Below are 20,925 nucleotides of genomic sequence, written 5' to 3'. Positions count from 1 at the left end.
CCTTGCTCAACAGGAAGCCTGCTTTTCCCTCTCCCACTCCCCCTGCTTGTGTTCCCTCTCACTGTCTGTCACATAATAAAATCTCAAAAATTTCATGTGACCTTTAATTATTTCTTTAACTAATCTCTATTTGTTTGGACAAACATCTAATTTATATAGCTACAATCCATATCAAGAAGTTTTTTTGTATCAAAAAGTTTCAATCAGAACAATCATTAAGATTATTATTTACTTAAAAAAGTTTTCCCACTCAGTTTAATGACATCAATTCTACCATCTATAAAGGTTACTTTTACTATGCTTTTCACAAATAATCTTATTTATTCAAAAGTTCACCTCATCAGCCCGAGGAGCATCTTTATCTAATTCTCTCCAAGCATGCTCAAAACCAGAGTCCTCTGGCAGTAAATCTGCCATATCTTCTTCATCTTCAGAACTAGTTTCGATATTTCCTTTACCCCTTGCAAGATCAGGGCCACTGTCACTTTCATCATCATTGTCACTATCCTCATCTTCATCTTCTTCCTCATCACTTTCATTTCCATCAACATCATCATCATCATTATCATCAGCTGAAGCTCTACCAGTGCGTGTAATTCCATCTTCAGATTCCTCATCACCTATTTCACTAGCACTTTCTGAAACTTCCTCCAGAGCATCTTTGTCAACCATCTTACCACCTGTAGAGTTTTCATAACTGTCACTGTCTCTTGTCATTATTAGAGGAATCACTGCAAAAAAGATTAAAGGAGGGAGAAATTAAGAAAATGTAGACACAATTAAATTGAATCCAACTTATTTTGACCTCAAATCCAGGAAGAATATAAGTTGTGTTGTGGATGAGATCACATATGCAGAACAAAATAGTAAGTTTTCTGCTAAATCTTGAACTTAATAACTAACTATGGTTAGCGATATATGAAAAGTAAAAGACTATTTTTACTTAATTGGATTTTTTTTAACCCACGTAACTGAAAAAACTCATTTTCTATTTCTAAAGCAATCATATGATTCTGCTGTGGGTATGTGAGTATGTTGATATACAGTACCTTGCACATTTTATTCACCTTTAAATTGGAACTTATGTTTCTGCTTATAGGCTCTGCTTGCAGAATTAAAAGAAAAAAAAACATTAGGGCGCCTGGGTGGCTCAGTGGGTTAAGCCTCTGCCTCGGCTCAGGTCATGATCCCAGGGTCCTGGGATCGAGCCCCACATCGGGCTCTCTGCTCAGCAGGGAGCCTGCTTCCTCCTCTCTCTCTCTGCCTCCTCTCTGCCTGCTTGTGATCTCTATCTGTCAAATAAATAAATAAAATCTTTAAAAAAAAAAAGAAAAAAAAACATTAAAAGCTTAACACTTGGAATGAAATTCGAACTTAGTTTTTTTCTTGGTCCTATAGTCTTATAATAGTCATTCATTTACTAAATATTTATCATCTACTATGTAAAGTGCATTCAGCTCAGGAAAAGGAAAAGGGAGGGGTGCCTGGGTGGCTCAATCAGTTAAGCCTCCGCCTTCTAAGGCTCAGGTCATGATCCCTGCGACCTGGGATCGAGCCCCACATGGGGCTCTTTCCTCAGTGGAGAGTCTGCTTCTCCCTCTCCCTCTGCCTACTTGTACTCATCTTCCTGCCAAATAAATAAATAAAATCTTTATATATCATAAACATGTTTGGGTATATCAAAATTTAATCAAGTCCCTAATGATTTATATTACTTTTTAAATTTTAAAAACAATGCTATGGTGTACATTTTCTTTTTTTAAGATTTTATTTATTTACTTGACAGAAAGAGAGAGACAGTGAGAGGGAATACAAGCAGGGGGAGTGGGAGAGGGAGTAGCAGGCTTCCCACTGAGCAGGGAGCCAGATGCCAGGATCGATCCTAGGACCCAAGGATCATGACCTGAGCCAAGGGCAGAAGCGTAACAACTGAGCCACCCAGGCAGCCCTAAGATGCACATTCTTTGCACAAATGTGCAATCATTTACTTAAAATAAGTTCTTAGGAGTGCAAGTGCTAGGCATCAACATTTACGACACGAAATACCAAACTGCACTCTCTCCATCACCTTTACCTTGTAGCAATTAAAAAGCTCTCTGCAGGGGTGCCTGGGTGGCTCAGTAGGTTGGCACCTACCTTTGGCTCAGGTCATGATCCCACGGTCCTGTGATGGAGTCCCACATTGGGCTCCCTGCTCAGTGGGGAGTCTGCTTCTCCTTCTACCCGCTTCCCCCTGCTCATGATCTCTCTCTCTCTCAAATAAATAACATCTTAAAAAACAAAAAAACATCTCTCTGCACACAGTAGTTGCTTGTAACTGATGAATAATGAACAAAAGATGGTGTACATATAAGTCATTTATCCCTACTTATTACATAATGCCTTTCTGGACTGTGGAACAGATGTAAACTACTGAAAGCAACATGATGCAGTAGAAAGATTTTTCGAAGATGTGAACTGCAGGCCCAACTTTGTATACCCTCACATAAATCACTTTAATCTTGTTTCCTGATTAAGCTATCCTAATTTCTCAAGCTTATTGAGAAATTTCAATAAAAAAAGATAAGCAAAAAGGTTCTGTAAAATCAATCCAAAGGAGTATATGGATATGTTTTATTAATCCAGTGCCCTAAATCAAGTGAAATTTGAAAGATGCTAGACTAATTTACCTCACAAACAGCATCAAACAAACCCTGCTGCTGTTCCTATTTTGATCTTACTCTCCAATTTCAGTAACCAAACTCCTATCCCTCTCCCTATACCTCAGTTTGCTGCCTCCTGGTTCCAGAGATCCCACTCTGACCTCCTAGTCCCTGCTATCTAGAATTCTATCCACTGCCTAATACCTCCTATCTTTCAAATGTGATCCCAGCCTGTCTAGTTCTCTCTGACTTTTTCCCAATATCTATCTTCCTTGAATCTTGTAATCATGGCCAGGCTTTGGCTCATCTGAATACCAATTTTCAGTTAACAACATAAACAACAGGCAACACCAACACTCAAAATTTCTTCTTACTGGAGGAGACACCAAATTTTAACAAGCTCAGTAAACAAGTAAGCATGAACCAGAACAGATGTTTCTTAGTTCCAAACAACCATTTCTAGTTGTATTACCTACTTACCCCTTCAGAGACCTTATTATCTAATTAAATGGGAATACTGATCTCTTCTGAACATATCCAACCACATCTTTGCTCAAAGTCCTTTCTATATAGAGTACTCTGGTCTCTCGACTTACTTTTTCCAAACCCATTGGTACTTTCCTTAAGAATTTCTCTGGTTACCATACCTTGAGTGACCTCTGCCTCTGAATTCCCATAGCCCTCTGCTAAACACTTTTTATGGCACATACTGTTATTTATATTATATTACAGATCTAATTTCTTCCACATTAGATCTGTGGTGTCCCGTATGTAGCCAGCAGCCACATGCAGCAAGTGAGTACTTGTAATGTGGCTCATCCAAATTCTGTACTTCAGATTAGTATGAAAACAGAACGCAAACTATGCCATTAAAATTTGAGTTGATTACACACTGAAACAGTTGGCTGGTGCCACTGCAGAGTTTAGCAGGCTTTTATTTGCAATACAGGATCTTATGAAGGGCTGAAATCAAGATGAAATCCACTCAACTAGCTATGCACCTTGCAAAGGTGCTATGTCTACTCAGGGGGAATAAGCCTATCGCTTCACTCAAAGATGCTGTCCCTTACCAAACTGTGAACTCTAGGAGTTCTATGTATCCAAAAAGGCATGACTTTATCTAATTTGCACAGGCATCATATAAGCTAGCAGCAGCCCCAAGATGGGGAACCATGTCTTACTCACGTTCTACCTGCCATATATTATTAAAAGTAGTTGAATGAATGAAGGATGAATACACAACTCTACCAGCCCTCTTCAGACACACCTCCTCTTACTATTGATGACTACATATAACACTTGATCTGGTTACAGAAAACTCTCACTAGTGCCTACCACAAATCAAAATCATTGCTTAGCCTCAAGTTTTTCTCTCCTAGCCATTATAGCACCAAATAAAAAATAATCATTATGTGGCATTTTTTTTCTTTCACAGCTTTATGCTCCCAAATAAGCATTTGATCATTCCCATTAGACTATGAAAATGCTATATATGCCTTTTAAAAAAAATCAGTCTAGAAACAAATAATGTAATATAAAAGAACCTATCATTCTTTCCAACCAACCTGATTGCATTTCTCTTCTTGCCTCAGAATGCTTGACCTTGGAAGATTTCACAATTTCAGAGTGGCCCAAGTCTCCTGTGCTTAGTTTTCCTTTGGGACATGAGTCTGTACAATGCTGAATAATGCTTTTTTTCTCTTTTGTACTTTTTTGTGTAAATTCGTCTGTATCTTTCTTGGGAATTGTTTTTGAATCTACCTTCTTAGATATGCATGACTTTTTCATTTTCTGGATTCTGTCAGAGTTATCTAAATCATTTTTATCTCCAGAATCCTTCTGATTAATTTTCTTGGTTTCTTTCTTTTTCTCCTCAACTATATTTTTTGCTTCTATTTTGTTGTTAGTTTGGGGTTTTTTCTTCTTCATCTTCTTTTGGTTCAATGCTTTACCATCTTCATCAGATAGATCTGAATCAGAATCTGAAAGATCATAAAAACGTTTCAAGTCCTCTGTAGTGCTGTGGTTGATAGGGCGTCCTCTTTTATCCACAGCATAATTCAACTTGAACCTTTTGTCATGAAACATTGCTCGAAATCTCTTGTCAATTTTGACTTTTCGGTCCTTTTCTGGCATTTCCCAAAATCTTGGATCTTTTGTAACCCTCCTAAACCGCTGGTCACTCATTATTTCTTGTTTGGATGCCATTTTTAAATGTCTGACTGGACAAATACTTCAAGAAATCAAATCCTAAGAAGTGAAACAAATATTATGATAATGAAGAATTAGTTAAAAAAAGATACTTAGGGAAAAAATGCTTATTCACAATATAGTCCAAGTTAAATATAAATAAAGGTAACACATCCAATTTCATTTCCCAAACTTATTCTGAGTCACATACAGAAAAGCAAAAACTATCAGAATATCCTCTTTTGATTATAGAGCATTTGGAGAAATAAATTTAAAACAAAACCAAGCAGAATTCCAGGGCTTTACAGAGGGAGACAAACGCTTACTAGCCAATTGCACTCACTTAGAATTTCTCCATTTCTTTTTTTATACCTGTGTACCTGTTACAAGTTAAGAGCTAACGTAATCAAAAGTTTCCCAAGCCTCAGTTGATCCTATTTGTTTCTTCACATTCTGGTTCCACTCTTCCTGTTAGTCCTTACTTCGTGCTACTACTCTGATCAGTCCTTAGTTGTACAAGGCTGGTCTCCTAACTAAATAGACTCAAATCAATTCAGATTCGGTTCACAAAACTCCCTCTTTAAATCCGACCATCCTTCAAAAACCTGGTAAAATTTTATCCTAATTATTAACAAACATCACTTCTCTCTATAACTTATTCTGTAAGGCCCAAGTGGGTTGATTCTCCCCAAACATATTAGACTGTGTGTGTGTGTGTGTGTGTGTGTGTGTGTGTGTGTGTGCGTGTGTGGGAGAGAGAGAGAGAGGGAGAGAGGAGAGAGGGAGAAAGAGATTAGTATTTTTCGAGAGAGAAAGAGGGAGAGAGGAGAAAGGTAGAAAGAGAGGTATTAGTATTTTTCCCCATCTCGATTAGATTTTTGCAGAGCTAAGAGTCAATGATTTTTTTTTTTTTTAAGATTTTATCTATCCATTTGTCAGAGAGAGAAAGAGAGACCGCGCACAAGCAGGGAGAGCAGCAGGTAGAGGGAGACGCACGCTCCCCGCTAACAAGGGGCCCATGGGGAACTCGATCCCAGGATCGTGGGATCACGACCGGAGCCGAAGGCAGACTCTTAACCGATGAGCCACCCAGGCATCCCAAGAGTCGTTGACTATTATGAACAAAAAGGAACTGATCAAACAGGGTAGCAACAGCAGTGCTTTGTTCTGAAAACAAGCCTTGAATTTTTCCTTAAATTTGAAAACAATTTTTATAAATCAAAAAAAGACACATAGGTTTCAATGATGCACTTATACATGAAGCATTTAACCCTCTAAACAGTTAGGGACCGAGGTAGGTACCATCTCATCCAACTGTGAGTGGCAATGCATATAAATGTTTACAACAAAAGCATTCGATAAACGTCAGATATTCAGACAGAGATGGGTGACCTGACCTCACCTTCCGACGCCCACCTTCACTCTCCCCTCTAACCACCCTCTAAGGCGGAGAACACCACGGTGGTCCTATAACGGCGATTTCCTTCCCAAGCCCAAACTTCAAGGCACAGCTACTGGGCTGAGGCCCCTCAACAGGACCCTGGGGAGGACCAAGAAGTCTGAAAAATGAGACTGGAATGGGAAAGAAAAAAGGCGCAACCCCTCATGAATCCAAAGAAGACCCTGTCAAAAACCGGTTCGGCACTCTCCACAGCCCATCTTCTTGAAATCCAAATCCACTCACCTCCTCCGAGCTCTCGCCGAGTCTCACGTGCGACCCACACCCACAATCCTCTGCGTGACGCTACGCCGTGACGGCAAGAGAGCTCGGCCAAACTACCTCCCCTTTCCTTTCTGCGGCGATCTTCGGCGCAGGCGCGGGAGCCGCGGTGGCGCATGCGCAAGATAAGTGCGCCGGCAAGTGGCGTCTCCGCCGGACATGCTGCGCCTCGGCGGTCTCTGGGTCTTGAGACTGTGGTCGCCCGCGGCTGGGGTCCCAGCAAAGAACCTCGGCCTCAGGGAGGTCGCCTCCGGCGTTTCTTCCCCGGGCAGCACCTCGCCCAGAGCCCTAAATATCTTCGATCGGGATTTGAAGAGGAAACAGAAAAACTGGGCGGCCCGGCAGCCTGAGCCGATGAAGTTCGACTACCTGAAGGAGGAGGTAAGTCCGCGGGGCAGTGGGAGAGGAGGGCCCCTAGCTTTGGCGCCGGATGAGGGGCTCCGGCCAGGCCCCAGCCGACCCCACCTGAGCCCACTTAGCCCCATCTCGCCGGATGACCTTGAGCAGCTGCCCTGCTTATCTGAGCGTCTACTGTAATCACTGAGGGGGTGGGTGAGGATATTTGTACGTTGCTATTCATTCATCCATTCACTCACTCACTCAGCAAATATTGCTTGAGTTACAGCTCTGTCATGGGCAGAATAAGACCGCTACCTTCAGGAGATTTCATTCTTGTGGGCGTCGGTCAACAAGAAATGTAATTTCAGCCAAAGAAGTAAGGTGAGGTGCTTAAGTGAAGTAGTATAATGACTGCGATGGTCAGAGAAGGCCGCTCAGGCAGACGAATGATGAGGAATTAGGCAAGCTAAGATCTGGAGGGAATAGCCTTATAAGCAAAGGGAAGAAGAGTTTCTGAGGCGGAAAGGACCTTATTGAGGTCTCTACTGAAGCTTCGGTGAAGGAGAGAGTGGGAGAGGAGGTCAAGGAGGGCGCAGGTTATTAGGGCAGTAGAAGATAGGAACTGTGGATTTTCTCGTCCCACTGAACTGCCCAATCAGTATGATAATCACTGGCCACATGTGGCTGTTGAGTGCTTGAAATATAGCTAGTCCAATTGAGATGCAATGCATCTGTAAAATGCTCTGGATTTCAGTATCTTAGTGTGAAAAAAGGATACAAAATAGTTCATTAGTAGATTTTTAAAAATCTTGATTACATGTTGAAATTGTAGTTTTGAGGGGCGCCTGGGTGGCTCAGTGGGTTAAGCTTCTGCCTTCGCCTCATGTCATGATCTCAGGGTCCTGGGATCAAGCCCCGGAATGGGCTCTCTGCTTAGCAGGTAACCTTCCCCCTCTCTCTGCCTGCCTCTCTGCTTACTTGTGATCCCTCTCTGTGTCAAATAAATAAAATATTTTTTTAAAAAAGAAATGGTAATTTTGATATATTGTGTTAAGTAAAATATGTGAAAAATAATTTCTCCTGTTCCTTTTTACTTTTTAAAAGTGGCTATTAGAAAATTTAAAATGACATATATTGTTCTCATTGTTTTTCTGTTGGTCAGCCCTGCTCTAGAGGAATGTGAACCTGTTGAATGGTTTTTTGGTTTTTGTTTTGGGGATGGGGGTGGAAAATCAACGCTGGGGCTTGATCTCACAACCCTGAGATCGATACTGGAGCCAAAAATCAAGAGTCAGTCTTTTAACCGACTAAACCATCCAGGCACTCCTAGCCTGTTGAGCACCTGGATGTCTTTAAGCAGTGGGATGATAGGATCTGGTTTATGTTTTAGGAAAATTAATTAAGATAAATTAAGATCTCTGATTTGTACTCGTTTGAAAGATCTCTTCCTCTGCCCAAGTGGACTAGAAACTGAGGGTTTGTACTCTCTGGACACACAGCACCAACTTCAGGCCCAAGTGAATGTTTCTTTGGGAATGAATCAAAATTGATGTTAAGTGTAGTGAACTCTTAAAAGTCAAAGCAAGAAACAGTTTTTGAGCTCCTTTGGACAGAACTCTGTGCAAGTTTGGCCTGACCAGATGATTGACTGTGTTGGTTCTTAGGGCTTATAAAGACATGTACTTAGAAGATGTATATTTCTAACCACTCTTCTCCAAGCAAAGTGTGTAGATTTTGACTTGACTGAGGCCTTATCAATCTGTAGGACTAGAATAAATGAGGTGAAGTATACGAATGTTTTTTTTGTAATAAACAAGTTATTCATAATAAGAATGATATACAAAGTAGACTCCTCCAGGGAAAGACTTCTGGTATACCTCTTTCCCTTCCCCTTCTTTCCCCCCAAAGCAAATACACATATATTCTGAACTTCCAAGTCCTAATAGAAGCTCTGGGGTGTTTATGAAGGAATAGTGGAATGTGAAGAATCTTGGGCTCTCACATCTTTATTCCTGACAGATGAAGCTAGCCTGGCAAAAGGAAGCACTTTCCTTATGGCCTCTTTTAGATTGGGATGGGACTAGGAAGAATAGCATGAAGCGCAGTTTCTTCAGATCTGACTGACTTTCTAATTTGCACATGTTCCTTGGAAAAGTTGTTTACTTGTTTAGTAGTTTCACAGAATTTCCTATGAGTCTTCAAATAATAGAGTTTTTAAGTGATCATTTATACACTGATCTGTAATAAACCCTAGCTAACAATATTTTTTCACTTTCATATACTTCATGCTAATATCTCCAGACAATAATGTATCTGTTATGCTCCTGTTGCTTCTTATCCTTATAATCTTATATAGAACATAGAATGTAAAGGCCAACATATACATACATATTCATGGATATTTAGTCTTGGATTCATTAAATGGACTTCTGAAGTAATTCACTTCAGTTTGTTTCCTGGGATAGTATAATTTATTGTGTTTATAATTTATGGTCAGATTTATATATTTGTGGTCAAATTGAAAATGAGATAGTGAGAAGTACTTAACAATATGTAGAAACATAAGTAACCTGTGGATTATTGAATACTGAAAAAGTGTTGCTCCTTTGTTAAACCTATTCAACTTGTATACATCATTGCTGCTTGTAATCCTTCAGGTTGGAAGTCGGATCGCAGACCGTGTGTATGACATAGCCAGGTATGTGATGATTATCATAATAAAATGCAATTAACTTTTGGCTGAAAATTCAAGAGATTGAATGTTGAGAGCTTAATGTTTTGAATGGCAGAATCTGAAGGAATTTATTACCAGGATTAGTGATTTTAATCACTCTTAAGTCTCCCCCCCCCCCCCCCGCTTTTTTTTTTTTAATTTGGGAGAGAGAGTAAGAAAGAAAGCAGGAGCACAGGGAAAGGAAGAAGCAGACTCCCAACTGAGACTGATGTGGGGCTTAATCCCAAGACCCTGAGATCATGACCTGTGCCAAATGCAGATGCTTAACTGACTGAGCCACCCAGGTGCCCCAGATCGCTCCTTTTTTATGTCTGGAGAGCAAGTGTTTTTTTTTTTTCCCCTTGTTGCAAAAACAAATAAAAAGAATAGAAGCACAACTCATAGCTTCTTTATGAGCTTGAATGACTGATTCAGTTTCATTTGGCTAAAAGCCAGTAATGAAAACATTGCTACAAAAATGAAGATGAACATTGACCACCTGTGAATTTTTAAAATTTAATAAACCTAGCGTTAAAAATTTAACTACAATTAACAACAGAATCTTTGACTAAGAGAAGGAAAGAGTCTACCTAGATTCATTCCCCACTCGGGTTATATGAGACTTTGGCCATTTTATCTTAAGTACTGTTAATGGCAGTAGGTTTCTATGACAATTATATAGTGGCAGATTTGAGAACACTTTGATGAAGTATTAAAACCATGGGTGCCTGGATGGTTCAGTGGGTTAAGCCTCTGCCTTCAGCTTAGGTCATGATCTCTGGGCGTCCTGGGATCGAGTCCTGCTCCGGGCTCTCTGCTCGGCGTGGAGCCTGCTTTCTCCTCTCTCTCTCTCTCTCTCTGCCTGCCTCTCTGCCTACTTGTGATCTCTCTCTGTCAGATAAAAAAAAAAAAATTATTAAAAAAATAAAACCTTGATGAATTCATTGCTCTGTATTAGGCATAACAAAAATTTTACAAATTCAAGTTTATAGATGTGTGGCAGGAACCACATAAATAATAGTTAAATAATGTCTTTACTGTAGAATTGTTCTATGATGTTAGCAAATCACTTTTTTGTGCTCTTTTTATTCTAAAGACATCCATTAAATTAGACCAGCATGGGATGAATTTATTACATTTGTTTATAAAAAGAGGAATTTTTGTTTAAAATAAAAAACTCAAGTCATTTTTTAGAGATATTCTTGCTACTTAAAAGTTTAGGGATGAATTAATTTCATATGGTAAAAAATGCTTGTTACAGATAATCACCCCCATTTCATCTGTTTTATTAGTTCCATTATTTTAAGGATCTGAAACAAATAGCTAGTTCTCTGTACTGCAGTCATTTGCCTGGATTTTAGACCATTGATTAAAAATGAAACAAATTTTCCAAATTAGTATGGATTTTGCAGTCTTTTATGTCATAGTACTGAGCAAAACATAGATCTACAGAGAGACTTGGGATTGTGGCTAAAAGCATGTTTTAAACTAACATTAACTCTTTAGAACTAAATTATTAAAAATACAGTCTAAAAAAATACCAGTGTAAATGCCCTTGCACTAATGTTCTATTATTACAAAGTATAGTTTATATTGTCCACACTGATCTTTCGTTGATTCTTAAAAAACTTAACCCCACAGATTATTAAGTGTCTTCTTTGTGGTATCTGAAGTCCATTTAATTACTTTTATAAACTGGGGGCTCCTGGGTGGCTCAGCAGGTTAAGTGTCTGCCTTTGGCTCAGGTCATGATCCCAGGGTCCTGGGATTAGGCTTCCTGCTCAGTGGGGAATCTGCATCCTCCTGTCCCCCAACCATGTGCACACGGACACGCACTCTCTGTCTCATGGATAAATAAATCTTTTTAAAAAACTGTTATAATCTGTGATAATAATAACTCATAACCAACTTTTGTTGAGCATTTGTACTATGCTAGATACTTTAAATGCACCATTTCATAAAATTCTCTTGAGGGAAGGAGTAACTTTTTCATTTTATAGATGGGGAAACATTCAGTAAGATTAAATCACTTGTCCATGGCCACAGAGCCAGTAAATTGCAGGCCCAGAATTCTAAATCTTGTCTTTCCAATCCTAAAGCTTGTATACTTTTATCATGTCATACTGCCTGTGTTCACAGTCAAGATAGAGGGCAGGGGTGCCTGGGTGGCTCAGTGGGTTAAGCCTCTGCCTTCAGCTCAGGTCATGATCTCCAGGTCCTGGGATCGAGCCCCGCATCAGGCTTTCTGCTCGGCAGGGAGCCTGCTTCCTCCTCTCTCTCTCTGCCTGCCTCTCTGCCTACTTGTGATCTCTGTCTGTCAAATAAATAAAATCTTTAAAAAAAAAAAAAAAGATAGAGGGCATTATGTAAGTAAATGGTTCTTTCTCACCACCAGTTCTCTGGTGTTCTATATTTTTGACATAAGTTTTTAACAGAAATTGAAAAAGGACTCCTAATTTTGGTTCCAGGAGAAAAAATGTTATTAGTGGATAAAACTTTTAAGTTTTCTTGTCAATGAAGTTGACTTACAATTAGATGTGTGAACTGGTTTTGTATATACTTAGAGGAGGCAATGTAGTATGGGAGATAATAATTCTCGTTCAGCACAGTGAGATACCTCCTCACACCAGTCAGAATAGCTAAAATTAACCAGTCAGGAAACAACAGATGTTGTTGAGGATGCAGAGGAAGGGGAGCCCTCCTACACTGTTGGTGGGATTGCAAGCTGGTGCAGCCACTCTGGAAAACAGTATGGAGGTTCCTCAAAAAATTGAAAACAGAGCTACCCTATGACCCAGCAATCACACCACTGGGTATTTACACTAAAGATATAAATGTAGTGATCCGAAGGGGTCCGTGCACCCCAATGTTTATAGCAGCAATGTCCACAATAGCCAAACTATGGAAAGAACCTAGATGTCCATCAACAGATGAATGGATAAAGAAGATGTGGTATACACACACACACACACACACACACACACACACACAATGAAATACTATGCAGCCATCAAAAAACCCAAAATCTTGTCATTTGTAACAACATTGATGGAACTAGAAGGTATTTTTTTTTAAAAGATTTTATTTATTTATTTGACAGAGAGAGATCACTAGCAGGCAGAGAGGCAGGCAGAGAGAGAGGAGGAAGCAGGCTCCCTGCTGAGCAGAGAGCCCGACTCAGGGCTTGATCCCAGGACCCTGAGATCCATGACCTGAGCTGAAGGCAGCGGCTTAACCCACTAAGCCACCCAGGTGCCCCAGGAATTAGAAGGTATTATGCTGAGTGAAATAAGTCAATCAGAGAAAGACAGCTATTGTATGATCTCTCTGATATGAGGAATTTGAGAGACAGGGAGAGGGTTGTGGGAGATAGGGAAGGAAAAAATGAAACAAGATGGGACCAGGGAGGGAGATAAACCATAAGAGACTCAATCTCAAGAAACAAACTGAGGATTGCTGGGGGGTGGGCAGGGAGGGATAGGGTGGCTAAGTTATGGACATTGGGGAGGGTATGTGCTATGGGGAGTGCTGTGGATTGTGTAAGACTGGTGATTGGCAGATCTGTACCCCTGGGGCTAATAATACATTATATGTCAAAAAAAAAATTCTGGTTCAGGATTCTGACCAACTGAATTCAAGTTCTGATTACTGCTTATTAGTTGAGTGACCTTCGGTTGACTTACTTTGAATACTTAGCATATTGCTTTGAACCTGCTATGATTTTAGTAAAAGTTAGCTACTATTTAGTTGGTGTTTTGTTTTGTTTTTAGTTTAACATATTAGTGTTTCATGGTATTTTACATGATGATTTTTAAGTTATCTGCTGCCTCGACAAATTTGAGAAAAGGGATCATTAAGTTCCTGACAGCTACACTGATATTTTCATGTTAATTTATGTTAGCTTCTTTTCATTCTTTATTTGTGTAATTAAATTAAAATATCCCCACTAAATTTGTTCTTTGAATCCACATCATGGACCAACCTCATGGGAAGCCAGTTGACTGTGAGGTCCTGTGAATGTCTGGAACAGATAGACTTGCTCCTTCACTATGTTCTCTGGTAGAAACAGCTTATAAGGTGAGGCAGAAAAGGCAGATGGTGTAACTTTTTGAAAGTTGTGTTCATTAAAATGTTTTTACTTAAGAAAAATCAGTTTTAGTAATTGTTCTGTGGACTGTGTTATTACAGACAAAATATAACTTCTGTGTCTATTTTCTAGAAATTTTTCCCTTGCTTTGGATGTTGGTTGTGGAAGAGGATACATAGCACAACATTTGAACAAGGTATATGTATTAAGTGACTTAATTTACCTTAAGAAATAAAATTGACTATTGTTAAAGAAAGTCTTCCTTAGTTCAGTTTATATCATATTTAGATTTTTTTTTTTTAAATTTATTTGACAGAGATCACAAGTAGGCAGAGAGGCAGGCAGAAAAAGAGGCAGAAAGAGGCTGAGCAGAGAGCCCGATGTGGGGCTCAATCCCAGGATCCTGGGATCATGACCTGGGCTGAAGGCAGAGGCTTAACCCACTGAGCCACCCAGGCGCCCCTCATATTTAGATTTTATCAAAATCACAAAATTTTTAAAAAATGGTGAACCAATGGTTGTTTTGTGTCTCCTCTTAAGTATTTTTTTCTTAAAGTGGTTATTTTTTTCAATCTGTTTTATACAGTGATTCCTACTTAAAATTTCTTTAAATCTGTATAAGATGTGTTGCTCTTCATTCTCATTTTGTGCAAATGTTTTTGATACTTCAAGTAAAATCAGATTGACATTCATTTGGAAAATATTATTAAGCTAATCTTTTATCTGAGAAAAATATTAATTTTATCATTTAATTAGAAATGTTTCTATGTGATTGTATATAAGTATCTTTTTTAAGGCTTATACCATTTTATTTTGCCTTTTCTAATTCAGACAATAAAGACATTCGTTTATCATTTTAGCTCCTGAATATATGACACTGTGTTGGACACCAGATTACAGTGGGCTTTCTATATTGAATCTACTTCAAAAAAAACATACACTTGGGCCAGGCTGGTAGGAGTAGGGTGTGAGAAGCTCCCAAAACACTGTTGTCATGGACAGGGCAAATCTATTCTTCTAGTTGCTCAGGCCAGAAAACTTGTTCATTGATGCCTCTTCTGTCCTCACCTCCCACATTGAATCCATCAACAAATATTACTTGGATTTCGAAGTATATCCGTAACTACCACTTCCTACTACTTTCATTATTATCATATTAGTCTGGACTGCAGTAGCCTCCTTACTGGCCTCCCTGTTTCTACCCTCACCCTCAACAGTCCATTCTCACAGCAAAGTAATTCTTTTAAAGCACAAGTCATTTCATTGCCAGCCCTCTGCTCAGAACTGTTGGCTTCTCCTCTAATTTAGTAATAATCCAGATTCTTAATCCATAAGGGCCTCAGTGATCTGGCTCCCCTAACATTTATCTGGCCTTATGTCCTTCCCCTCATTCCTTACTTTTCAGCAACCCTGACCTTCTCACTGTCTCTCAAACTGGCCAGGGCTTTGCATTATGCTTGTTGTTCTCTGTTCTTCCTCATGATATCTGGGTGGCTTACTTCCTTACCTGTTTCAGGTCTTTGTTCAAATGACTCTTCATCAAAGATGCCTTTCCTGACTGTTCTATAAAATAGGGTCCCCACTTGCCACTGGGTATTTGCCTGTTTCCATAGCTTATTTCCATTTATTAATAGGCATCTGATATATGTTTGTTTAATTGGTGTCTCTCTTTTCTTACTAGAATATAAACGCCATAGTCTTGCTCATTTGTGGTCACTGCTAAGTTCTCAATACCTAGAATACGCAGTGAAGATCTGTTAAGTTAATATTGCATGAATAAATGCAAGATAACTTTGAAGTTACTACTTCAGTGACCGGAAAAAGTCAGGGGGTGTAGGGGGCAAGGACCCCGGGAATTTCCCATTTTAAATATGTTATGTTTGAGGTAACAGTGGACTATTTTTAGCGTTAATGTCTGACAGGTAGCTGGAAATGTAGAACTGGAATTGGGGTGTTGAGGTTAAGAGCACTGACTTGAACTTGGACAGTTAGGGATTTCAAATTCTGCTCTGCCACTTACTGACTATATACCGTTGGACCAGTTATCCAACTTCTCCAGACTTCAGTTGCTGTAAAATGTGAGCAGTAATACCTATCTCCAAAGGTTAGCAAGAGGATAAAGTGAGACAAGGTTATGTGGAGGCTATTGTTCTTATTTGGAAGCCTGTCCAAGGTGATAACTGAAGCCATGGGAATATAAGCTTACTTGAGAAGCATATAGAAAAGAACCATCCGGGTGCCTGGGTGGCTCAGTGGGTTAAGCCGCTGCCTTCGGCTCAGGTCATGATCTCGGGGTCCTGGGATCAAGTCCCGCATCGGGCTCTCTGCTCGGCAGGGAGCCTGCTTCCCTCTCTCTCTCTCTCTGCCTGCCTCTCCGTCTACTTGTGATCTCTCTCTGTCAAATAAATAAATAAAATCTTTAAAAATAAAAAAATAAATAAAAAAGAAAAGAACCATCCACAATTGTTTCTGAGGGTGGGAGAAGGAAGAGGAATTACACCACGGAAACTGGCAAACACTACAACTCAGGGGCTTTTTTTTTTTTTTTTTTTTTTTTTTTTTTTTTTTTTTTTTTGAGGCCTGTAGTTAAACATTCACTTGCACACCAGTTGCACTTGACTAGTTAGCAGTGACCAGGCAATAATAGGGTACCCTTTCCAAGTTGTGGCCAAGAAAGTTCTTTAAGAAGGGGGTGTGCATGAAGTGGAAAGGATCAGGAGGGGAGGCAGAGTAGAAAGTACTGAAGAAGTTTCTAGGAGACCACCAACAGTGCTGGAATTCAGAGAGGTCAAGTAAAGTAGGACTGAGAGCAGACATGCTGTTGTAGTTGATTAGGTTGTTAACAATCTTTGTAAATAGTGTTGTTAGAGCAGTGAAAGTTGGAATAGGTTACGAAGAATTGAGGAGAAAAGCATTGAGAATTGGAGTTGTAGATTGCAAGCAGAACAACTAGAAGGTAGAGGTGAGGAGAGTTTAGGAGGCTTATGCCTGTTTCAAGGTAAGGGAAGAGACAAAGACAGAGATGGAAGATTGATAGAGATGATGATGGGGGCAGCAGAATCTGGAGAAAAGAGCATAGTGGAAAGTGTTATTCTGGGAAAGAAATGGTTCAGGGCTCTTGGAAGAAAGAAAGGAGAGATGAAACAGGGAAAAATGAAACCAGTGAGTTCCCCTTCTCCCCAAGTGTCTGCATTTATTAAGTCTTTCTTTACTCTTTGTAAACTCTTTGAATGAACAACTGAAAGGTCCAGGTCTTTTGTGGCCCAAGAGCGGAGACCAACTCTCAGCCCGTTGTGCTATGGAAAAGTTAACACATAAGCCTTAATCCAGTGGCATGAACTGAAGAGGTTGATTACGCACACCTCTGTTGTGTATTTTTTAAATATAGTTAAATGTGTTAAATATAGGCATGATTGCATTTATTCAAATCTGTGTAACTTCCTATATGTTATTAAAGCTAATAGTTTACCATACTGGTTTTATTGCAGAAAAATACCCTTACAAAGCTGAAAATGACTCTATGATTGCCACTTTATCCTTTAGCAATTTCAGCAGTTATTTTGTTTTTTCAGTGGCTTTTTGTTTGTTTTGTCTTACCTGATTAACTTTATTCCATTGCAGGAAACTGTTGGAAAGTTTTTCCAAGTAGACATTGCAGAAAATGCTTTGGTAGGTACCCTTATAACAGTCATGATTTCTGATCTCTTTGTTTTATTTTTAGTTTTTTATTTTTATTTCCTTCAAAATGAAAATGGGTTTTTTTTCCCCCTGATTATATACGGTACATATAAAGAATTAAACAATACAGGAAATGTAAAGGGGAAAGAAAATATCATCCCTGGTTCCACCATTCAGGGGCACCCACGGGTGACATTTTGATCTCCACCTTTGCAGATGTATAACTGTCTCCCAACATATAATTTTATACAGGTAGTATAATGGTAACATGCCATGTTTTTCACAGGGTATCATTCTTTTATATCAGCAAATGATACATATACACTCAAATTCCACCTTTTTAAATGGCTATATAGTATTCAATATAAGAATATTCCATGGTTTATTTAGCTAAATTTCTATTGAATGGCAGCTATATTTCTGTTTTCTTAATAACCAATACTGTAAAGAACATCCTTATATAAAGCAACTTGGTACATTTGATTTCTTTTTCTCCCTGGAAATAAATTCCTAGTAGTAGAATTTATGGATTCATTGATGTTCATCTTTAAATTTTTGATATATATCAGACTGCCATTAGAGAGAAAGAATAAAGGGTTTTAGGATTGAGCCCAGCATCTGGCTCCCTGCTCAGCAGGAAGCCTGCTTCTCCCTCTCCTGCTCCCTGTGCTTGTGTTCCCTCCCTTGAACACTTTCTCTCTCTCTGTCAAATAAATAAATAATCTTAAAAAAAAAAAAGAGGGGCACCTGGGTGGCTCAGTGGTTTAAAGCATCTGCCTTCGGCTCAGGTCATGATCCCAGGTTCCTGGGATCGAGCCCCGCATTGGGCTCTCTGCTCGGCAGGCAGCCTGCTTCCTCCTCTGTCCCTGCCTGCTTCTCTGCCTACTTGTGATCTCTGTCTGTCAAATAAATTAAAAAAAAAAAGATATATTTAAAAAAAAAAAGAAATACTTCTTGAGCTTCTTTGTGGCTCTTTTTTTTTTTTTTTTGGAAGGAATAGGAACTGCCAAGTAAATATGACATTGACTTAAATTTAACAATGATTGCATCAGTAACTGAGATTCTATATGAATGTATTTTGAATTTTTATTTTTTAACCACTAGAAAAATATCTTAGAAATGGAAATTCCTACTGTCAACATTTTAGCTGATGAAGAGTTCCTTCCCTTCAGAGAAAATACATTTGACTTGGTGGTTAGCAGTTTAAGGTTGGTAATCCATTTGTACTTCTTAAAAATTTATGTTATAAATAAATAATTTATGATGTAGAGTTTTAATATTATGGGGTAAAGAAAAAATAATGAAGTAAATTCTTAATAATTTTTTTTAAGTCACAAACCAGTTTTCTTATGTTATAAACTATAAGATTTCTCTGGCAAAGAATAATGAATTATATGCTCCCTAGTGGAATTGATATGGTATAGTAGTACCTTAACTTTTTTCTCCACAACTTTTTTTCAATTTGCTAAAGCTTATCTGTGATAGAAGAGTTTCTTCCCCAGAATACATAACTTAGTATTCGTATTGATGGAGGCAGGATTTGGAAAGAGTATATTGGCTCCAGCATTCAAATATTAGAGCAGTCTTAGAAACTCATCTCAGCCAATAAGGAAAAGCTAGTGTTTCCTTCAACTTCAATTTTTCTTCCAGACAGAAATATAGTCCTTAAGGTTATGTTTTCCCATTTGTGCTTCCTACCGTGTCCCCTCCACATTGGTTACACAAACATATAAATATGTTACACAAACATATAAATATTTATTGAATAGATTGTAATATGTGAGGCTCTGAGCTTGATGCTTTGGGGAAATACACAAGTAAGTCCGGACAGAGATCCTGTCCTCAAACAACTCAGCAGTAATAGTTTGTGTGTAACTTTATTTCCCCTATTTTATTTTATAGTCAGATTTTCTTACAAAAATTCAACATGCTTTGCATGTCAGCACAGCCCTCTATTTATTTATGGTCAGAGAGAGCGAGCGAGCGAGCACAGGCAGACAGAGAGGCAGGGAGAGTCAGAGGGAGAAGCAGGCTTCCTGCCGAGCAAGGAGCCCGATGTGGGACTCGATCCCAGGACGCTGGGACCATGACCTGAGCTGAAGGCAGCTGCGTAACCAACTGAGCCATCCAGGCGTCCCAGCACAGCCCTTTTGATAGCGGTCAACCACCAGTCACTGTGGTTCACCTAAGACTTTGGCAGTGTTAGCACTGAAAGGCCTATCTCCCAGGAACCCCTCATTCCCAGACAGACTGGGAGACAGACTGGGAGAGTCGTACTCTAGCTTTTTCTTCAGTGAGTTTGTAATTTCTTCCATGCTTTTTAAGGTATGCTAAGCAAATTTAGAAAAGTACATTCTATCATGAAATGAAAAACATTATAGAGAATGTTGGTCTAAGGGAAAGAGCCCTGGGCGGGGAGTAAGAATGCGTTTTAGCTCTTCTCCTTGCTTTTTGCAAGTACCTAATTCTGTTGCTTTCAGTTTCCCCATAAGTATGATAGAGCTTATGATATGACCTTCTTCATTTTTAAACTATCTAATAATTACTAGAAAGCATTATGAAAGATAAATGTGATCTTAACATAGTATGGTTTGAAATGGGCATTCAGTGCTATCCTGGAAGTCAGTATAAGAGGATGCCACTTCGGTCAGGAAAGTATGACCATACTCTACAGAGACTGTGATTCTTGCCATCACATATCACCACACACTGGTAGGGGGTGAATAGAGGCAAAATAAAATGCAAGAAATTTACTATATTAAGTTCTAAATGCTTTGTAGTGTTTATAGTACTGTCACATTTTCTAGTGTGACAGAAGGAAGGTTTTCCCCTGGGAATATTTTTTACTTTAAAACTTGTATGAGGGGCGCCTGGGTGGCTCAGTGGGTTAAAGCCTCTGCCTTCGGTTCAAGTCATGATCTCAGGGTCCTGGGATCGAGCCCCACATTGGGCTCTCTGCTCAGCAGGGAGCCTGCTTCACCCTCTCTCTCTCTGCCTACCTCTCTGCCTACTTGTGATCTCTGTCTGTCAAATAAGTAAATAAAAATCTTAAAATAAAAAAAAACTTGTATGAAAACAGTGAATTTTGATATGCAACTTCACACTTCAAAATTAATATCTTTTTGTTGGCTTTTATTTATAGGAGTGATAATTATACCAATTAATTACATGAATTAAGCTAAAAGCAATATGTTATTAATATTCTAGTTTACACTGGGTGAATGACCTTCCTAGAGCGCTTGAACAGGTAAGAAACTTAATGTTGATTCTAATAGCCTGTGTTATTTTATTAGTAGAAACTTCTAAATATTTCTACTTTTTACCAGAAACTTCAGATATTTTCCATTTTATACTTTTGACAGTTGGAAATGGAACCAAATCAAATATTTATTATCTTCTATGGGCCAGATATAGTTGGTGCCCTGTGGCATATTAAGAAGTACATTGAGTGACTCCCTTGTCTAGGAATTCAAGAAATCTAATTATGGAGATGTTTCAAATATTTATGAAAAGTCAGGGGGTATAGCTCAGTGGTAGAGCATTTGACAGCAAATAT

At 39.0% G+C, this 20,925-nt stretch overlaps 2 protein-coding genes across 9 annotated transcripts in view; one reads left to right on the top strand and one right to left on the bottom strand.

Annotated features, from left to right (window-relative positions):
- The window catches only part of ESF1 (ESF1 nucleolar pre-rRNA processing protein homolog), a 64,702-nt gene extending 58,103 nt beyond the window's left edge, over nt 1-6,599 (bottom strand). Inside the window, exons 1-3 of the mRNA XM_047744198.1 lie at nt 6,517-6,599; nt 4,208-4,892; nt 337-731 (exon numbers count right to left, since the gene is read on the bottom strand). Coding sequence (XP_047600154.1) covers nt 337-731; nt 4,208-4,850 — 1,038 coding nt within the window. The 5' untranslated portion in view covers nt 4,851-4,892; nt 6,517-6,599. The remainder of the gene's footprint in view (nt 1-336; nt 732-4,207; nt 4,893-6,516) is intronic.
- A 53-nt stretch (nt 6,600-6,652) lies between these two features.
- NDUFAF5 (NADH:ubiquinone oxidoreductase complex assembly factor 5) overlaps nt 6,653-20,925 on the top strand; it is a 30,701-nt gene continuing 16,428 nt past the window's right edge. For 5 of the 8 annotated variants that reach the window (XR_007129901.1, XR_007129903.1, XR_007129904.1 and 2 more), the window contains exons 1-6: nt 6,653-6,933; nt 9,549-9,589; nt 13,824-13,887; nt 17,313-17,360; nt 18,474-18,577; nt 20,577-20,616. Coding sequence is in view for 4 of the 8 variants with exons in the window: in XM_047744196.1 (XP_047600152.1) it covers nt 6,712-6,933; nt 9,549-9,589; nt 13,824-13,887; nt 17,313-17,360; nt 18,474-18,577; nt 20,577-20,616 (519 nt within the window). In the remaining 4 variants the exon portion in view is untranslated. Of the gene's footprint in view, nt 6,934-9,548; nt 9,590-13,823; nt 13,888-17,312; nt 17,361-18,473; nt 18,578-20,576; nt 20,617-20,925 lie in introns of those variants that run through there. The other 3 variants (XM_047744194.1, XM_047744195.1, XM_047744197.1) reach the window with 3 other exon arrangements.

Source organism: Lutra lutra, chromosome 9 (assembly GCF_902655055.1).
Source record: "Lutra lutra chromosome 9, mLutLut1.2, whole genome shotgun sequence".
Lineage (NCBI taxonomy): Eukaryota > Metazoa > Chordata > Mammalia > Carnivora > Mustelidae > Lutra > Lutra lutra.
The sequence above is the reverse complement of the archived record's forward strand: the minus strand, read 5'-3'. Positions and strand labels throughout refer to the sequence as shown.